Source organism: Oncorhynchus clarkii, chromosome 3, assembly GCF_045791955.1.
Source record: "Oncorhynchus clarkii lewisi isolate Uvic-CL-2024 chromosome 3, UVic_Ocla_1.0, whole genome shotgun sequence".
Classification (NCBI taxonomy): Eukaryota; Metazoa; Chordata; class Actinopteri; order Salmoniformes; family Salmonidae; genus Oncorhynchus; species Oncorhynchus clarkii.
In genome coordinates, this window is record NC_092149.1 from 6727303 (window position 1) to 6745163 (window position 17861).

Here is a 17861-nt window from a genome sequence, read left to right on the forward strand (position 1 = left end):
CTGTTAATGAGACTGAAGAGAACGGTGTTGGAGACACATGAGAAAGACTACCCTGTTGATGAGACTGAAGAGAACGGTGTTGGAGAGGCATGAGAAAGGCTACCCTGTTGATGAGACTGAAGAGAACGGTGTTGGAGAGGCATGAGAAAGACTACCCTGTTAATGAGACTGAAGAGAACGGTGTTGGAGAGGCTTGCTGGTTAGAATACCTGACTGAGCAGATAGATTTTGATAAATGCTTTAACCTCATGATGTGTTGTGGTAATACCTGGAATGTAAATGGGGCAGTGATGTGGTAATACCTGGAATGTAAATGGTGCAGTGATCTCTGTGAGGAAAAGACAACATTTACAAAGGTAGAGTCTGATAGTGATACGCCATTCATTTATACTAATGTGATGTTCTTACAACCACAAGGTCAAGGTAAATAAGTATCATTTCATTCAACAACACTATTGTCTGAAGTGCTTATGGGACTGGGCTGGGCACACAGCCAGAGAATCTGAAAATGGTTAATTCCCACAACACCTCCCTGTAATATCAAATCACATGTCATTTGTCGCATACACATATTTAGAGGATGTTATTGCGGGTGTAGGGAAATGCTTGTGGCATATTATACACACACACACACACAGCCTAATAAATGATTCACACTGCTAATATTTTGCTGCTTAGATTCTGTGATGACTGTAATAATGAAGAACACATGTACAGTAAGGAAGCTTAGATTCTGTGATGACTGTAATAATGAAGTACACATGTACAGTAATGAAGTTTAGATTCTGTGATGACTGTAATAATGAAGTACACATGTAAGGAAGCTAGCATGGAAGATATAATCTACTACATGATAAGGGAATGTTCCAAAGGAGAGGAGTTTCCATGGAAACAGTGAAGGATCCATGGGTATCTTGTTTCCTGATAAACAATCTGAAAGTATTAAAAGAGCAACTAGTTGAACGGAGAGTTTGATGAGTTTTTGAGTTTTCATGTCATCATTTGAGAGAAGTCTGTCCAATCACTGTATCATACATGATCTGAAATGATCATGTAGGCCTAAAGTTCTATTCCATCCCATTCTATTATTTTCTCATCTATTTTATTCGATTCCATTTAATTCCATCCTATTACATTCACTTGAGCAATAGCAGTCTGGTGGAAGGTAGTTATAGAGTAATCTTATGACAACATAAGGTCAATTGAATAATGTATGTGCTGCACTTAGCTGGAACAGGAGCATAGCTCCAACTGTACCACGCAGCTCAGTAGACTATTCACCCGAATGAAAGGTTGGCTGCTGCAACTGAAAGTGTGAAGCAGTGTGCTGGAACATGGGAGTAGCACTTCAGCTGAAACGATTATGAGCAGGTAAAACGAATAGGTTCACTATAAAGTTGTAACAAATCAGTTTATATACTGTCATATGCCTACATACTGAATATCGGTCAGGCTACATCAGACTAATTAGCATAAGGTATTTAGGCCTACCGACAATACAATAAAACAACATGGGACTCACCTTTGTAAAGTTTCTACTGAGGTTTAGATTCCCGAGAGACGATAAACGAGAGTAAAATATTTTCGCTGAACTAAAGTGTTATTTGTTGGCGAATAATATAAGACTATAATTTATATTTTGCGGTATAAATAAATTAAAAACAAAGTTTTAAAATGACAACTTGAACCTACAGTACTAGCAGCTTTCTTCCAGTCTCCAGACTGACGACTGACACCATCGTGAATTGAATGTTTCCGAAGTGCGTGCAGCCGCAGCCAGCCTCCTTCTCAGCTAAGCGGTTTATAAGGGGGCGGGGCGATGTGTAAATGACAAGTACAGTCTCAAATCAGAACACTGAACCGTGGAGGACGTCTCATGTTCAGAGGCGGGATTGGGTACCGTTGACAGCATCTTTTCCGTGACGTAGATAGTCATCACGAGAGAGCACCCACGAATTGTCCCAGGTATGCTTTCTGAGGATGGCTCAGGTTTCCCTTTATAGTGCGCTACTTTTGACCAGGACTCATAGTGCCCACAGGATTCTGGTCAAAAGTAGTACACTATATATAGGGAATAGGGTGCCATTTGAGTGAATAGGATGCTATTTGTCATTTGGGACGTAAACAAACAAAATAACTTTCTAACATGCGCCCTTTGTCCTGATATTGTCCACATTCTGAATAGTGGCCACATTTTTAGACAGGTGTAGATGATTAAAAGACACATTGTGATCTGATTGTGATCAGATCTTCCTTAACCACCTCCAGAGGTAGTCCGGCACCCATTGCGTCTGGATATCAATCGAGTGTAAACAGATCTGGATGGTCAAACCGTTTAATAAATGATCATTATACTGGTCTCTGGTCTCTAAAACCTTTGACAGGTAGCACCATTGGAAATCCAATGGACTTTGTAACTGTCTAAAATGTATATGTATGTAAATGTATATATATATATATTGTTTTTAATTATTTGCATACAGGGAGGCACCAGCTAATCTGGTCACAATGTGGACACAGTGGACAGATAAGAGACACATTTTAATACAAAATGTAGAAGCAACAAACCTTGATCAGATAGTGATTGGATCATATTGATCAGATCACAAAACTGACATTTAAAAAAAAGGCTTGATACACAACTTGTGTAAGTAGGTAGGCTAAAATGTGTTTGTCTCGTTCATTGACCTCTATCATGCGTTCAAAAACTTGCCCGTCTCTGGGATTGATAATGGACAGGTGTTCATTCAGCGTGGCCTACTCTGAGGTAAAGGTGTTCATTCAGCGTGGCCTACTCTGAGGTAAAGGTGTTCATTCAGCGTGGCCTACTCTGAGGTAAAGGTGTTCATTCAGCGTGGCCTACTCTGAGGTAAAGGTGTTCATTCAGCGTGGCCTACTCTGAGGTAAAGGTGTTCATTCAGCGTGGCCTACTCTGAGGTAAAGGTCTTCATTCAGCATGGCCTACTCTGAGGTAAAGGTGTTCATTCAGCGTGGCCTAGTCTGAGGTAAAGGTGTTCATTCAGCGTGGCCTACTCTGAGGTAAAGGTGTTCATTCAGCATGGCCTACTCTGAGGTAAAGGTGTTCATTCAGCGTGGCCTACTCTGAGGTAAAGGTGTTCATTCAGCGTGGCCTAGTCTGAGGTAAAGGTGTTCATTCAGCGTGGCCTAGTCTGAGGTAAAGGTGTTCATTCAGCGTGGCCTAGTCTGAGGTAAAGGTGTTCATTCAGCGTGGCCTACTCTGAGGTAAAGGTGTTCATTCAGCATGGCCTAGTCTGAGGTAAAGGTGTTCATTCAGCGTGGCCTACTCTGAGGTAAAGGTGTTCATTCAGTGTGGCCTGCTCTGAGGTAAAGGCCACTTACTCACCATCTTAAACAGCTACACCAGACACGTTCTGTGACCTAAAGAGCGTCCTCTCATATGAGCGATTACAACCCCACCTCTCGAACGACGGCTGCAGATGTGTTTGTTATGTTGTTTTTGAATGGTGTAAGTGTGTTCCTAAAGCCCTGGTTAAACAATCACTGCCCCCTTCAATGGTGGGGGATGTGAACGAGGTGGAGAAACTTGAAGCCATAATAGCTTTGGTCATGATGTAGGTTCCAAAAGACCTTTCCCTGGAGTTGTGCAAAACATGGTCTGCTCCCACTGTCACCATGACTACACAGGAGCATGATGCATATTTGTGGCCACACCTGTCTCCTTGAGATTATACCTAGTCATTATTCATGCCAATTATTTCAAAGTATAACATGCAAACAATCATGAGCATTACTGGTAATGATACCTTGTTGCCATCGGCCACTGTTTCCCAGGCAATGCACTTGATTCTAACCCTGGGTGGTGCGCTGGTTTACACTGTGAACGACTCCACTAACTTGTTTACTTTATTAGATGTTTTCATTTGAAAGTTTAACTGACAGATTTAGGATAGATCCATATCCTGTCCTGCACATGTGCTTCTTTACCTCTATTTCACACACAGTTTTATGGTCACCCCTCCCTTCATATTTCTCACTGTCAATTGTGAATGAATATTCTTCAAGTTGTATCGGTGAAACGTCCATGCAGCATCTGCATGCCAACCATTTGATCTCAATCAGTTTCATGGGACAATGCATTAGGATCTTCTTAGTGCTGTAGGACTCTACAGTGTTGTTCTGAGTTAGGCCTACAGTGTTGTTCTGAGTTAGGCCTATAGTGTTGTTCTGAGTTAGGCCTATAGTGTTGTTCTGAGTTAGGCCTACAGTGTTGTTCTGAGTTAGGCCTACAGTGTTGTTCTGAGTTAGGCCTATAGTGTTGTTCTGAGTTAGGCCTATAGTGTTGTTCTGAGTTAGTCCTACAGTGTTGTTCTGAGTTAGGCCTACAGTGTTGTTCTGAGTTAGGCCTACAGTGTTGTTCTGAGTTAGGCCTACAGTGTTGCTCTGAGTTAGGCCTACAGTGTTGTTCTGAGTTAGGCCTATAGTGTTGTTCTGAGTTAGGCCTACAGTGTTGTTCTGAGTTAGGCCTACAGTGTTGTTCTGAGTTAGGCCTACAGTGTTGTTCTGAGTTAGGCCTACAGTGTTGTTCTGAGTTAGGCCTACAGTGTTGCTCTGAGTTAGTCCTACAGTGTTGTTCTGAGTTAGGCCTATAGTGTTATTCTGAGTTAGGCCTATAGTGTTGTTCTGAGTTAGGCCTATAGTGTTGTTCTGAGTTAGGCCTACAGTGTTGTTCTGAGTTAGGCCTACAGTGTTGTTCTGAGTTAGGCCTATAGTGTTATTCTGAGTTAGGCCTACAGTGTTGTTCTGAGTTAGTCCTACAGTGTTGTTCTGAGTTAGGCCTACAGTGTTGTTCTGAGTTAGGCCTATAGTGTTGTTCTGAGTTAGGCCTACAGTGTTGTTCTGAGTTAGGCCTACAGTGTTGTTCTGAGTTAGGCCTACAGTGTTGTTCTGAGTTAGGCCTACAGTGTTGTTCTGAGTTAGGCCTACAGTGTTGTTCTGAGTTAGGCCTATAGTGTTGTTCTGAGTTAGGCCTACAGTGTTGTTCTGAGTTAGGCCTACAGTGTTGCTCTGAGTTAGTCCTACACTGTTGTTCTGAGTTAGGCCTATAGTGTTATTCTGAGTTTGGCCTATAGTGTTATTCTGAGTTAGGCCTATAGTGTTCTTCTGAGTTAGGCCTATAGTGTTGTTCTGAGTTAGGCCTACAGTGTTGTTCTGAGTTAGGCCTACAGTGTTATTCTGAGTTAGGCCTATAGTGTTGTTCTGAGTTAGGCCTATAGTGTTATTCTGAGTTAGGCCTACAGTGTTGTTCTGAGTTAGGCCTATAGTGTTGTTCTGAGTTAGGCCTATAGTGTTGTTCTGAGTTAGGCCTACAGTGTTGTTCTGAGTTAGGCCTACAGTGTTATTCTGAGTTAGTCCTACAGTGTTGTTCTGAGTTAGGCCTATAGTGTTATTCTGAGTTAGGCCTATAGTGTTGTTCTGAGTTAGTCCTACAGTGTTGTTCTGAGTTAGGCCTATGGTAAGCGTTTTAGAGCTGATGGTGTTCAACTGTAGCATAGCCTACCTGGTTTCTTTTGCTTAACTTTTTGTTTTTACAATCAAAACACATATTTTACATGGTGCCATGCTGTTGAGTTATGACCACATGAGAGAATTATGCAACAGGGTAGTGGAGTCAAAGGTCACTTGTCTGAGGTCAGCTGAGCATCCTTTGAGAGGCTTCCGGGAACTACCCACAGTTCTAAAGACTAGAGACAGTTGGGAAATCCTGGCCTATACTGCCATCTACTGGACAAACGGTATAATAGCCACTGATGTACCAGAGAAGCTGTCATAGGAAGAAATTATGGTCATAAACCTACTGAAAACAATGTCTATATTTTCAATGTGAATGAAACTGATTTACACAGTGAATTGGCACTACACATCTAGCTAGATAAAACATTATCAAGAGCTTTTAAGTTATTTCACATGCAGTCTTAAACAATTCTAATTCATAACTCGTTTTATATGTCTGAACAACATCATCAGTACATGATCAGTGATCAGTAGCTCTCTCCAGATCCCTGCTGTACTCTGAGCATCCTTTCTTAGAGAGTATTTACCTGACTAAGATGGAAGGACAGACTGCTGTAGAACGCCCAAGGACATTCCACTCCGGCATGACTCACTGGCATGGAACACAGAACAGTCTTTTGTGTCAAGCTGTAAAGCCAATCTGACTGGCAACACATGGTGTTGGAGGTGAAAAGGTATTTTTCTCTCTCAGATGCTGCTGCTCGAAAGAAGGTCAATGCAGAACTTGCGGTGTGAAAATATGGATTCTGTATCTGGCTGTGTATCTGGCTGTGTATCTGGCTCTGTATCTGGCTCTGTATCTGGCTCTGTATCTGGCTCTGTATCTGGATTCTGTATCTGGCTTCTGTATCTGGCTCTGTATCTGGATTCTGTATCTGGCTCTGTATCTGGCTCTGTATCTGGCTCTGTATCTGGCTGTGTATCTGGCTCTGTATCTGGCTTCTGTATCTGTATCTGGCTCTGTATCTGGCTCTGTATCTGGATTCTGTATCTGGCTCTGTATCTGGCTCTGTATCTGGCTCTGTATCTGGCTCTGTATCTGGCTCTGTATCTGGCTGTGTTTCTGGTTCTGTATCTGGCTCTGTATCTGGATTCTGTATCTGGCTCTGTATCTGGCTCTGTATCTGGCTGTGTATCTGGCTCTGTATCTGGCTTCTGTATCTGTATCTGGCTCTGTATCTGGCTCTGTATCTGGATTCTGTATCTGGCTCTGTATCTGGCTCTGTATCTGGCTCTGTATCTGGCTCTGTATCTGGCTCTGTATCTGGCTGTGTTTCTGGTTCTGTATCTGGCTCTGTATCTGGATTCTGTATCTGGCTCTGTATCTGGCTCTGTATCTGGCTCTGTATCTGGATTCTGTATCTGGCTCTGTATCTGGCTCTGTATCTGGCTCTGTATCTGGCTCTGTATCTGGCTGTGTTTCTGGTTCTGTATCTGGCTCTGTATCTGGCTCTGTATCTGGATTCTGTATCTGGCTCTGTATCTGGATTCTGTATCTGGATTCTGTATGGATTCTGTATCTGGCTCTGTATCTGGCTCTGTATCTGGATTCTGTATCTGGCTCTGTATCTGGATTCTGTATCTGGATTCTGTATATGGCTCTGTATCTGGATTCTGTATCTGTATTCTGTATCTGGATTTTGTATCTGGCTCTGTATCTGGCTCTGTATCTGTATCTGGATTCTGTATCTGGATTCTGTATCTGGATTCTGTATCTGGATTCTGTATCTGGCTCTGTATCTGGATTCTGTATCTGGATTCTGTATCTGGATTCTGTATCTGGCTCTGTATCTGGATTCTGTATCTGGATTCTGTATCTGGCTCTGTATCTGGATTATGTATCTGGCTCTGTATCTGGATTCTGTATCTGGCTCTGTATCTGGATTCTGTATCTGGCTCTGTATCTGTATCTGTATCTGGATTCTGTATCTGGATTCTGTATCTGTATCTGTATCTGGATTCTGTATCTGGATTATGTATCTGGATTCTGTATCTGGCTCTGTATCTGGATTCTGTATCTGGATTATGTATCTGGATTCTGTATCTGGCTCTGTATCTGGATTCTGTATCTGGATTATGTATCTGGATTCTGTATCTGGCTCTGTATCTGGATTATGTATCTGGCTCTGTATCTGTATCTGTATCTGGATTCTGTATCTGGCTCTGTATCTGGATTCTGTATCTGGCTCTGTATCTGTATCTGTATCTGGATTCTGTATCTGGATTCTGTATCTGTATCTGTATCTGGATTCTGTATCTGGATTATGTATCTGGATTCTGTATCTGGCTCTGTATCTGGATTCTGTATCTGGATTCTGTATCTGGATTCTGTATCTGGATTCTGTATCTGGCTCTGTATCTGGCTCTGTATCTGGATTCTGTATCTGGCTCTGTATCTGTATGTATCTGGATTCTGTATCTGGCTACATGCACATCAGTATATTGTCTGAGGTGGACTCCTTGGTCCACTTGTATTATTAGTCATCTGTAGACTTCTTTATGCTTTTGTAACGGACCATAAATGTGTCCCTTTCATGTGTTCATCAGTCATTCCATCTGTCATTGTGTCATGTATAGTGCCGCATATATACACTCAAAGCATGTACACTACTTCTGGATGATTTTATTAGAACCATTGCACATGGAAAGATAGACATCTTAAGACAGACATGATAAGATAGACATCATAACACAGACATGATAAGACAGACATGATAAGACAGACATCATAAGACAGACATGATAAGATAGACATCATAAGACAGACATGATAAGACAGACATGATAAGACAGACATGATAAGACAGACATGATAAGACAGACATGATAAGACAGACATGATAAGACAGACATGATAAGACAGACATGATAAGATAGACATGATAAGACAGACATGATAAGACAGACATGATAAGACAGACATGATAAGACAGACATGATAAGACAGACATCATAAGATAGACATCATAAGCAAAACATGTCAGTAGCTTTGAGTAAGCGACAGTATATGGTTGGATTTCCCATCATGAAGAGATAACGTTGTAGACCGTAGACCCATTCAACTCACTAAGCCCTCTGATGTCTTCCACTCCCTACAGACTGTGGGCATAGTGGTAGGTCTACAATACAGTGCTCAGTTGTGGAAATAGAAGGAGTTGAATCCGTAGAAGCGGTGCTTTCTCCCGGTGTGTACATTGTCCTGCAGATTGACCGCGCCCCCCTGGAGGGAGCTGTGGAAGAGACGGTGGACCTCCGACTTACTGAAGGAGTCCTGGAGCTCCAACAGGGCCAGCTGGCACCGGCCCCTCTCCCCTGGGTGGGTGGAAGGCAGGGCATGTGGACAGGGTTGGATACAGGGGTTGGAGATACTGCGTATGATGGGGATCTCTCTGTTCTGCCACTCCTGATCCTGTTCTTCTAGGGTCTGATTGACAGTCATCTCAGAACCCAGAACTAAATTCCCGCCTGAACGCCAGTTACGGATGTTGGGAGAGACCAGATCAGCAGCAGACAGTTCTGTCTCAGATTCATATGCCGCCCCTGTGTTGTTAGTAGCCAATGCTGGAGCTGGCTGGCTCAGGCTGAACAGGTTACCCCCTGATGCTGTGTAGCTCTGCTTCTTGCTGCTAGGAACATCCTCGTACCATACCTCTCTCTGGGTGTTATTCTCTTTGGTGACCTCTGTGGTCTCATTCAGGGGAGAATGGGGCAGCTGGCAGCTGTACAAGGCCAGAGAGCTCTCTGTGTCTGTGACCTTCTCCAGGGAGGCTCTGGGAGCCTGGCTGCTCTGCTGGGGGTCTGATGCCCCTGGCCCTGGGTGATGGAGCCCTTCTCTGACCTCCTTGACCTGGCACTCACACCTCTCCTCCCCACACCTCTCACAACTGGAGCCTTGATCTAGAAGGTGGTGACCAGGGAACACATAGCCAGACACCTGAGCAGGCTCCGGCACAGACACATCTCCAGCCCCAGGCCTGGCTAGACTGAACTCTGAGTGGCCGTGGCTGTTGTTGGGATGGCCGTCCTGAGTAGAAGGGTTCCCCTTTATCTCCTGATGACTTTGGTGACCAGACATAGTTCCCAGAGGCCCAGCAGGGTGATTCTGTGTGGAAGTCTGGTCTGTGCTGTGGGACTCTGTTGCTGGGGCAGTGACAGGTGGGTGGTAGGTGCTCTCCACCTTATGACGGCCCTGGCGTATTCTGGCCTTGCGCCCGTCTCGTGGTTTAGGGGGCAGCAGGACGGGGTGGGATCGCTCCCTCTGAGCGAGACGAGCACAGGTTTGTTAGGAGGAGGTTTGTCTCGTTCAGCCATCAGAGTAAAGTGATAGTGAAGAAGACCTGTGTGTTTGTTTAAGCAGTCGAAAACTATTTCTATGGTAGTTGGGGAAGTTAAAGAAGGTTTAATAATAATGTGTTATTCTAGCGAAGCAGTTCACTGTAGGAATATTACAACTGCTCTGTATATTCAGGTGATTCCTGTGTTACTGTACGTACCAGCTGTGTTGTGTAGGGAGTTGTCTTCCCAGTGATCATGTCAACGGTGTTCTCATGGTAGTCATCCAACCTCCAGGGATTAGTAGACCCAGTGCCTGGAGTAAAAACATATTGCCATATTTAATATGATATCTGAGTGAGAGTGACTAACCAAATCAATGCGGCCCCCCCGGTCAGTGATTCCACCATGATTACTACAAGTTTAGATAGCTGGCTAGACTAACTAACCAATCTAAAAAATGGTAGCGGACATGGGGCTAATTGAGTGACTGTAGAAAAACTGCTGATCCACAACCAAATATCAAAACTTGCACCTTGTGTATTCTACTATTCTAACTCTTAACAGGAAGTTGAGACCCAGACTGAGTTCCTAAAAACATGTACAACAATAATTGTTAAATTGATCCGCGGGCCGCCAGTTCCCTGGTCCAACTAGTCTAGGTATTCCTCCATGTCTCTGGGAGCGTCTCAAATGGCACCCTGTCCCCTATAGAGTACACATCTTTTGACCAGAGCCGTATGGACTACATAGGGAATAGGAAGCCTTTTGGGATACAGCCTGTGTGTTCGGGGCTCTGCTCTCTATACCTGTGTAGTGAAGCTGGTAGGAGGTGACCCAGTGGGACTTCTCCACGTTGCGGAGCATGTTGGCTGTTCGTTTAGACAGCGTGACGTCCCAGTCACGCAGTGTGGGGTTGGGAAACACTGTCTTTTGGGACTTAGGGTAGAATACCTGGGTCTGGGCCTCGCCCTTAACTGGCTTGGGGTGCTGAGAGAGAGACAAAGAGAAAGGTGACACAGGACACAGGTGTCGGGAACAGATGGAGTGTGCATGTGACCTTCTTCCTTAGGTTGCTTCCCGAATGGCACCCTATTCCCTTAAAAGTGCACTACTTCTGAGCAGGGCCCTGGAATAGGGTACTATTAAGGAATAGGGTACCATTTAGAACAAACCCCTAGTCATTCACTTCAGTGAGAACATTCATTTATTGGGCTTCACTGGTCAGATGAGATGAAATATAACATTAAGGATCATATTCTGCCTCCCAAATAGCACTCGATACCCTATGCAGTGCACTCTATGGGGAATAGTGTGCTATTTTGGGACGCACATGTTTCTGTGTACAGTGAGAGGGAAACCTGACTTAGCTAAATGACTGAACTGTAGCTACTCACATCCAGGAAGCCATGTTGTCCTGGCCATGAGATGGTTTTCTTCCTGGTTGTCATGGGTGCCTCCAGTACCTCATGACGATAAGGACCTCCTGGGATTGAAGACAAGACACTTCATCTGGGAATGAGGCTTGTGCTTGTGTGTGCGACCTTATACGGGCAAGCACGCAGACACACAAACACACACACACATACAGACACGCACAGACACACATGCAGTTTGCACACACACACACACACACACACACACACGCACGCACACCACCTTTTGTCTTTCTCAGCACGGTGACCTCTGGAGCAGAGGACGGGACGAGGGGGTTCAGGGGTCGCAGGGACGCAGCTCTCACGCCTGTGTCGGGGTCGTCTGGTGAGCGGAACGTTGGGAACAGGGCGAAGCGGGAGATGTGGGCCTGATACGGATGTTCTTTTGGAATTGGAACCTTTATCATTATCTCTCTGTAGGGAGGGAGGGCAAAGCAGTGAAGGAAGGACAGCCATTACAACTGTATCATTATCTCTCTGTAGGGAGGGAGGGCAAAGCAGTGAAGGAAGGACAGCCATTACAACTGTATCATTATCTCTCTGTAGGGAGGGAGGGCATAGCAGTGAAGGAAGGACAGCCATTACAACTGTATCATTATCTCTCTGTAGGGAGGGAGGGCATAGCAGTGAAGGAAGGACAGCCATTACAACTGTATCATTATCTCTCTGTAGGGAGGGAGGGCATAGCAGTGAAGGAAGGACAGCCATTACAACTGTATCATTATCTCTCTGTAGGGAGGGAGGGCAAAGCAGTGAAGGAAGGACAGCCATTACAACTGTATCATTATCTCTCTGTAGGGAGGGAGGGCATAGCAGTGAAGGAAGGACAGCCATTACAACTGTATCATTATCTCTCTGTAGGGAGGGAGGGCATAGCAGTGAAGGAAGGACAGCCATTACAACTGTATCATTATCTCTCTGTAGGGAGGGAGGGCATTGCATTGAAGGAAGGACAGCCATTACAACTGTATCATTATCTCTCTGTAGGGAGGGAGGGCATAGCAGAGAAGGAAGGACAGGCATTACAACTGTATCATTATCTCTCTGTAGGGAGGGAGGGCATAGCAGTGAAGGAAGGACAGGCATTACAACTATCATTATCTCTCTGTAGGGAGGGAGGGCATAGTAGTGAAGGAAGGACAGGCATTACAACTGTATCATTATCTCTCTGTAGGGAGGGAGGGCATAGCAGTGAAGGAAGGACAGGCATTACAACTGTATCATTATCTCTCTGTAGGGAGGGAGGGCATAGCAGTGAAGGAAGGACAGGCATTACAACTGTATCATTATCTCTCTGTAGGGAGGGAGGGAGGGAGGGAGGGGATAGCAGTGAAGGAAGGACAGCCATTACAACTGTATCATTATCTCTCTGTAGGAAGGGAGGGCAGAGCAATAAAGGACAGAGACAACATTTCATATACAGTAAGCAGTTAGATGGATATGAATCCTATACATTTTATAATGATCTTACTGTTGAGGAGGAGGGCATAACAATAAAGGAAGCAGAGACCAACTGTATATAAGTAGTTTCTGTAGAACTGGGGTATCCAACCCTGTTCCTGGAGAGTTAACCTCCTGTAGGTTATAACTCCAACCCTGTTCCTGGAGAACTACCCTCCTGTAGGTTTTAACTCCAACCCTGTTCCTGGAGAGTTACCCTCCTATAGGTTTTCTGCTCCAACCCCAGTTGTAACTGACCTGATTCAGCGTATCAACCAGCTAATTATTAGAATCAGGTGTGCTAGATTAGGGTTGACACTTCACCACCTACAGGATGGTAGCTCTCCAGGAACAGGGTTGGAGATAAAACCTACAGGATGGTAACTCTCCAGGAACAGGGTTGGAGATAAAACCTACAGGATGGTAGCTCTCCAGGATCAGGGTTGGAGATAAAACCTACAGGATGGTAGCTCTCCAGGAACAGGGTTGGAGATAAAACCTACAGGATGGTAGCTCTCCAGGAACAGGGTTGGAGATAAAACCTACAGGATGGTAGCTCTCCAGGAACAGGGTTGGAGATAAAACCTACAGGATGGTAGCTCTCCAGGAACAGGGTTGGAGAGCCCTGCGGTTGAAGGATATTCCAGTAGTACTGTAACAATTGAGAACAAGAAACTGATCTAGATCACAGAATGAGTACTTACGCGATGTTGATGTCCGTTGGTTTTGGTATACTGAAAATAAATGTTTGTAAAATAAGAGGACAATCAATATGAACATTATATTGGTGTAAAACTGATTTCAGCCATGGTCCAGTGATGAACTATAGCAGTTCTTCCCAAATGGCACCCTCTTCCCTTTATAGTGCACTACTTTTGACCACAACCATATGGGCCCTGGTCAACAATAGTGCACCATTTCGGGAATAGGGTGCCATTTGGGACACACATTATAATATGTAAAAGGCAACCTACAGCTGGTCGTTGAGGCGGACGTTACTTTTCTTGGTAGGTGTAAGGTCATAAAACTGTTGAATGGTGATGTTCCTGTGAAGACATTAAAGGAGAAGAACCCTCAGTTGCCTCTCAAATGGCACCCTATTTCCTATAGAGTGCACTACTGGTCAAAAGGAGTGCACAGTGTAGGGAATAGGGTGCCATTTGGAACGAATTCCAACAAATACAACATACCCTTGGTAGGTGAATGTTGACATTTCAAAGGAGAAAAATGGTTAGTACATTTTCAATCAATCCACAATCTCACAATTACGCGAAATCAAGGACTTTGGCTCACACTTGGAATAGTTTTTTAAAAATGTTTATATTATTTTGAGAGAGAATTTTCTGAATGCTACTGATTGCTTGATACTCAGAAGTAGTTCAAGTAAATCAGAAGACAAGTTTCCGCCATTAAAAAGTCATGGTCCTAATGCTAATCTTACTCAGGTGGGACGGATCCTCCGTAGCTTAAGTGGCGATGGCCCTTGATGATGGCAGGGGTGTGTTTACTCTTCTGGGAGGAGGACGCCATCTTGTGGCTGGAGTGCTGGCTCAGTCTACGCTGGGTACGACCCGACGGTAAAACCCTGCTGCTGCTACTGGGAACTCCGGGAAGTGGTGGGACTCTGCTGCTAGGGCCTCTGGGAAGAGGACTGCAAGAGGACATTTAAACCTGTTGCTGAGGAACAAGTCAAGGTCAAGGGCGTCCCTAATGTTACCCTATTCCCTATTTGGACAGGTCAAAAGTAGTGCACTGTAAATGGAATAGAATGGCATTTGGGATGCAGGCTAGGGTTCCCAACGACACTCCTGTTCAGATGTGACCCGCTAACATTCCCATGTGACATCATTCCTAACATCTCTGACCATCAGGTCTATGACAGACTAAACACAACAGTGGTAGGCTTGATTACCAACAACGATGAGACGGCCTACAGGGAGGAGGTGAGGGCCCTCGGAGTGTGGTGTCAGGAAAACAACCTCACACTCAACGTCAACAAAACTAAGGAGATGATTGTGGACTTCAGGAAACAGCAGAGGGAACACCCCCCTATCCACATCGATGGAACAGTAGTGGAGAGGGTAGCAAGTTTTAAGTTCCTCGGCATACACATCACAGACAAACTGAATTGGTCCACTCACACAGACAGCATCGTGAAGAAGGCGCAGCAGCGCCTCTTCAACCTCAGGAGGCTGAAGAAATTCGGCTTGTCACCAAAAGCACTCACAAACTTCTACAGATGCACAATCGAGAGCATCCTGGCGGGCTGTATCACCGCCTGGTATGGCAACTGCACCGCCCTCAACCGTAAGGCTCTCCAGAGGGTAGCGAGGTCTGCACAACGCATCACCGGGGGCAAACTACCTGCCCTCCAGGACACCTACACCACCCGATGTCACAGGAAGGCCATAAAGATCATCAAGGACATCAACCACCCGAGCCACTGCCTGTTCACCCCGCTATCATCCAGAAGGCGAGGTCAGTACAGGTGCATCAAAGCTGGGACCGAGAGACTGAAAAACAGCTTCTATCTCAAGGCCATCAGACTGTTAAACAGCCACCACTAACACTGAGTGGCTGCTGCCAACACACTGACACTGACTCAACTCCAGCCACTTTAATAATGGGAATTGATGGGAAATGATGTAAATATATCACTAGCCACTTTAAACAATGCTACCTTATATAAATGTTACTTACCCTACATTATTCATCTCATATGCATACGTATATACTGTACTCTATATCATCGACGGTATCCTTATGTAATACATGTATCACTAGCCACTTTATACTATACTATGCCACTTTGTTTACATACTCATCTCATTTGTACATACTGTACCCGATACCATCTACTGTATCTTGCCTATGCTGCTCTGTACCATCACTCATTCATATATCCTTATGTACATATTCTTTATCCCCTTACACTGTGTACAAGACAGTAGTTTTGGAATTGTTAGTTAGATTACTTGTTATTACTGCATTGTCGGAACTAGAAGCACAAGCATTTCGCTACACTCGCATTAACATCTGCTAACCATGTGTATGTGACAAATAAAATTTGATTTGATTTGATTTGATTTGATTTAAAGGATTTCTTTCCATCAGCTAAGCTACATGTAGTTCCCATAGTGCACCAAGACATGATGTACAACACAGACAGTACATAGTGCACCAAGACATGATGTACAACACAGACAGTACATAGTGCACCAAGACATGATGTACAACACAGACAGTACAATAACCAAATATACTGTAGGGCACTGGCAAACAAAATGGAGTCATGCAGGAGGATAAGACTGTTCTCTTACCTGGCCAGAGGTGGAGAGTGAGGCTGCTGCTTACACCATGGCTTCCTGCTCTGTACCTGTTTCAGATCCTTGTTCTGTTTGTACATGTAAGTCTCCTCTTTCAGTCGCTGGAGGAGGGAGAAGTTGTCACCCAGCGACGGCGGGTCTGTCTGGGGCTCAGCGACAGCATACGGCCCCCCAGCCTGGTGCAGGCGTTTCAGGAGGGGCAGGGAGGAGGAGGACCACTGTTTGTGAGACAGGAGTAAAGGACTCCTCCCTATCTGTCTGTGGTCAGTGGGACGTTGCTGGATCCCTAGGCTGGTCATAGTGACGATGGCGTTGTCAACAGCAGTAGGCTAGCGTCCGCAACAGGATATGGGTTAGTGACACCCTATCCACTGTCTAGGCTGAGCAGCACACAGACTTGGTCTCTGTGTCTGTGCTCTCAGCAGGACCTGTACCATACAGGAAGATACTACTAATATCCCAGCGTCACAGCTCAGTGAAGTGTCATGGAGTCTCCCCAGTGATAATATCACAGCGTCACAGCTCAGTGAAGTGTCATGGAGTCTCCCCAGTGATAATATCCCAGCATCACAGCTCAGTGAAGTGTCATGGAGTCTCCCCAGTGATAATATCACAGTGTCACAGCTCAGTGAAGTGTCATGGAGTCTCCCCAGTGATAATATCACAGCGTCACAGCTCAGTGAAGTGTCATGGAGTCTCCCCAGTGATAATATCACAGCGTCACAGCTCAGTGACGTGTCATGGAGTCTCCCCAGTGATAATATCACAGCGTCACAGCTCAGTGAAGTGTCATGGAGTCTCCCCAGTGATAATATCACAGTGTCACAGCTCAGTGAAGTGTCATGGAGTCTCCCCAGTGATAATATCACAGCGTCACAGTTCAGTGAAGTGTCATGTAGTCTCCCCAGTGATAATATCACAACGTCACAGTTCAGTGAAGTGTCATGGAGTCTCCCCAGTGAAGTGTCATGGAGTCTCCCCAGTGATAATATCACAGTGTCACAGCTCAGTGAAGTGTCATGTAGTCTCCCCAGTGATAGTATCACAGCATCACAGCTCAGTGTAGCAGCAGAGAGAAGAATGACCAGCCTCACAAAGCCTGAAACCGAAACAGGTTAGCATGAGGCAGTGTCTGATGCCAACAGATGGGTTCAATGACAGAGGTGGACTCTGGTTACTGCATGGCTACTCATGTTCCTCCACGCGCACACACACACACACACACACACACACACACACACACACACACACACACACACACACACACACACACACACACACACACACACACACACACCTGTGAACTAATCCAGACCTCAGGTCACAGTGTATAGCCTTCATTATCCATGCTTGTATGTATATAGGCCGGCACTCACCTGCATGCGCACATAACATTAGAGTGACAGGACAGATACACCGCTAGAATACGACGCATTGAATTCGCTCTATTTATGTTCTTAAACATTCGCACACGACTGACTGCAGTACTTTCTAATTTTATGTTCGTTTCACATGCAGGCCTATGTGTTGTTTTTCTCTACAAGACATCAAAGACTGACCCAGAATAAATTGGGTCAACGGGGTCATGTACTTCAGCGCGAAGAGGTCTACCGACCTTATGTTCCCAACGGCAACGCCATGGTAACGGTTTAGATCGGAAAGAACTGTCAGAGTTGTATGAAGCGAAGGCCTCGCTGTCGCTGAGATGTTCTTTGCGGTCCGTACAGGTTTGAGGCAGTACAATCATGCGTTGTTGATTACGTCAGAGCAGGTCACCTTCTCCTGTGAAATCACAATGGAATCGGGATCAAAGGCTGGATTTCGCGGCGTTGAA

At 45.0% G+C, this 17861-nt stretch overlaps 2 protein-coding genes across 3 annotated transcripts in view; both read right to left on the reverse strand.

Moving 5' to 3' along the window:
- The window catches only part of LOC139405678 (oxysterol binding protein-like 3b), a 127890-nt gene extending 126094 nt beyond the window's left edge, over positions 1 to 1796 (reverse strand). For both annotated transcript variants that reach the window (XM_071148097.1, XM_071148096.1), the window contains exon 1: positions 1523 to 1796. The gene's annotated coding sequence lies outside the window, so the exon portion shown is untranslated. The remainder of the gene's footprint in view (positions 1 to 1522) is intronic.
- A 6890-nt stretch (positions 1797 to 8686) lies between these two features.
- LOC139405679 (sperm-associated microtubule inner protein 4) lies at positions 8687 to 14366 on the reverse strand. Its single transcript, XM_071148098.1, has 8 exons — positions 14143 to 14366; positions 13676 to 13747; positions 13406 to 13435; positions 11485 to 11675; positions 11223 to 11311; positions 10635 to 10815; positions 10047 to 10141; positions 8687 to 9811 (listed from the first exon to the last, which is right to left on the reverse strand). Exons 1-8 carry the CDS (start codon positions 14364 to 14366, stop codon positions 8687 to 8689), a joined length of 2007 nt encoding a protein of 668 aa, XP_071004199.1.
- Between the last annotated feature and the right edge of the window lie 3495 nt (positions 14367 to 17861).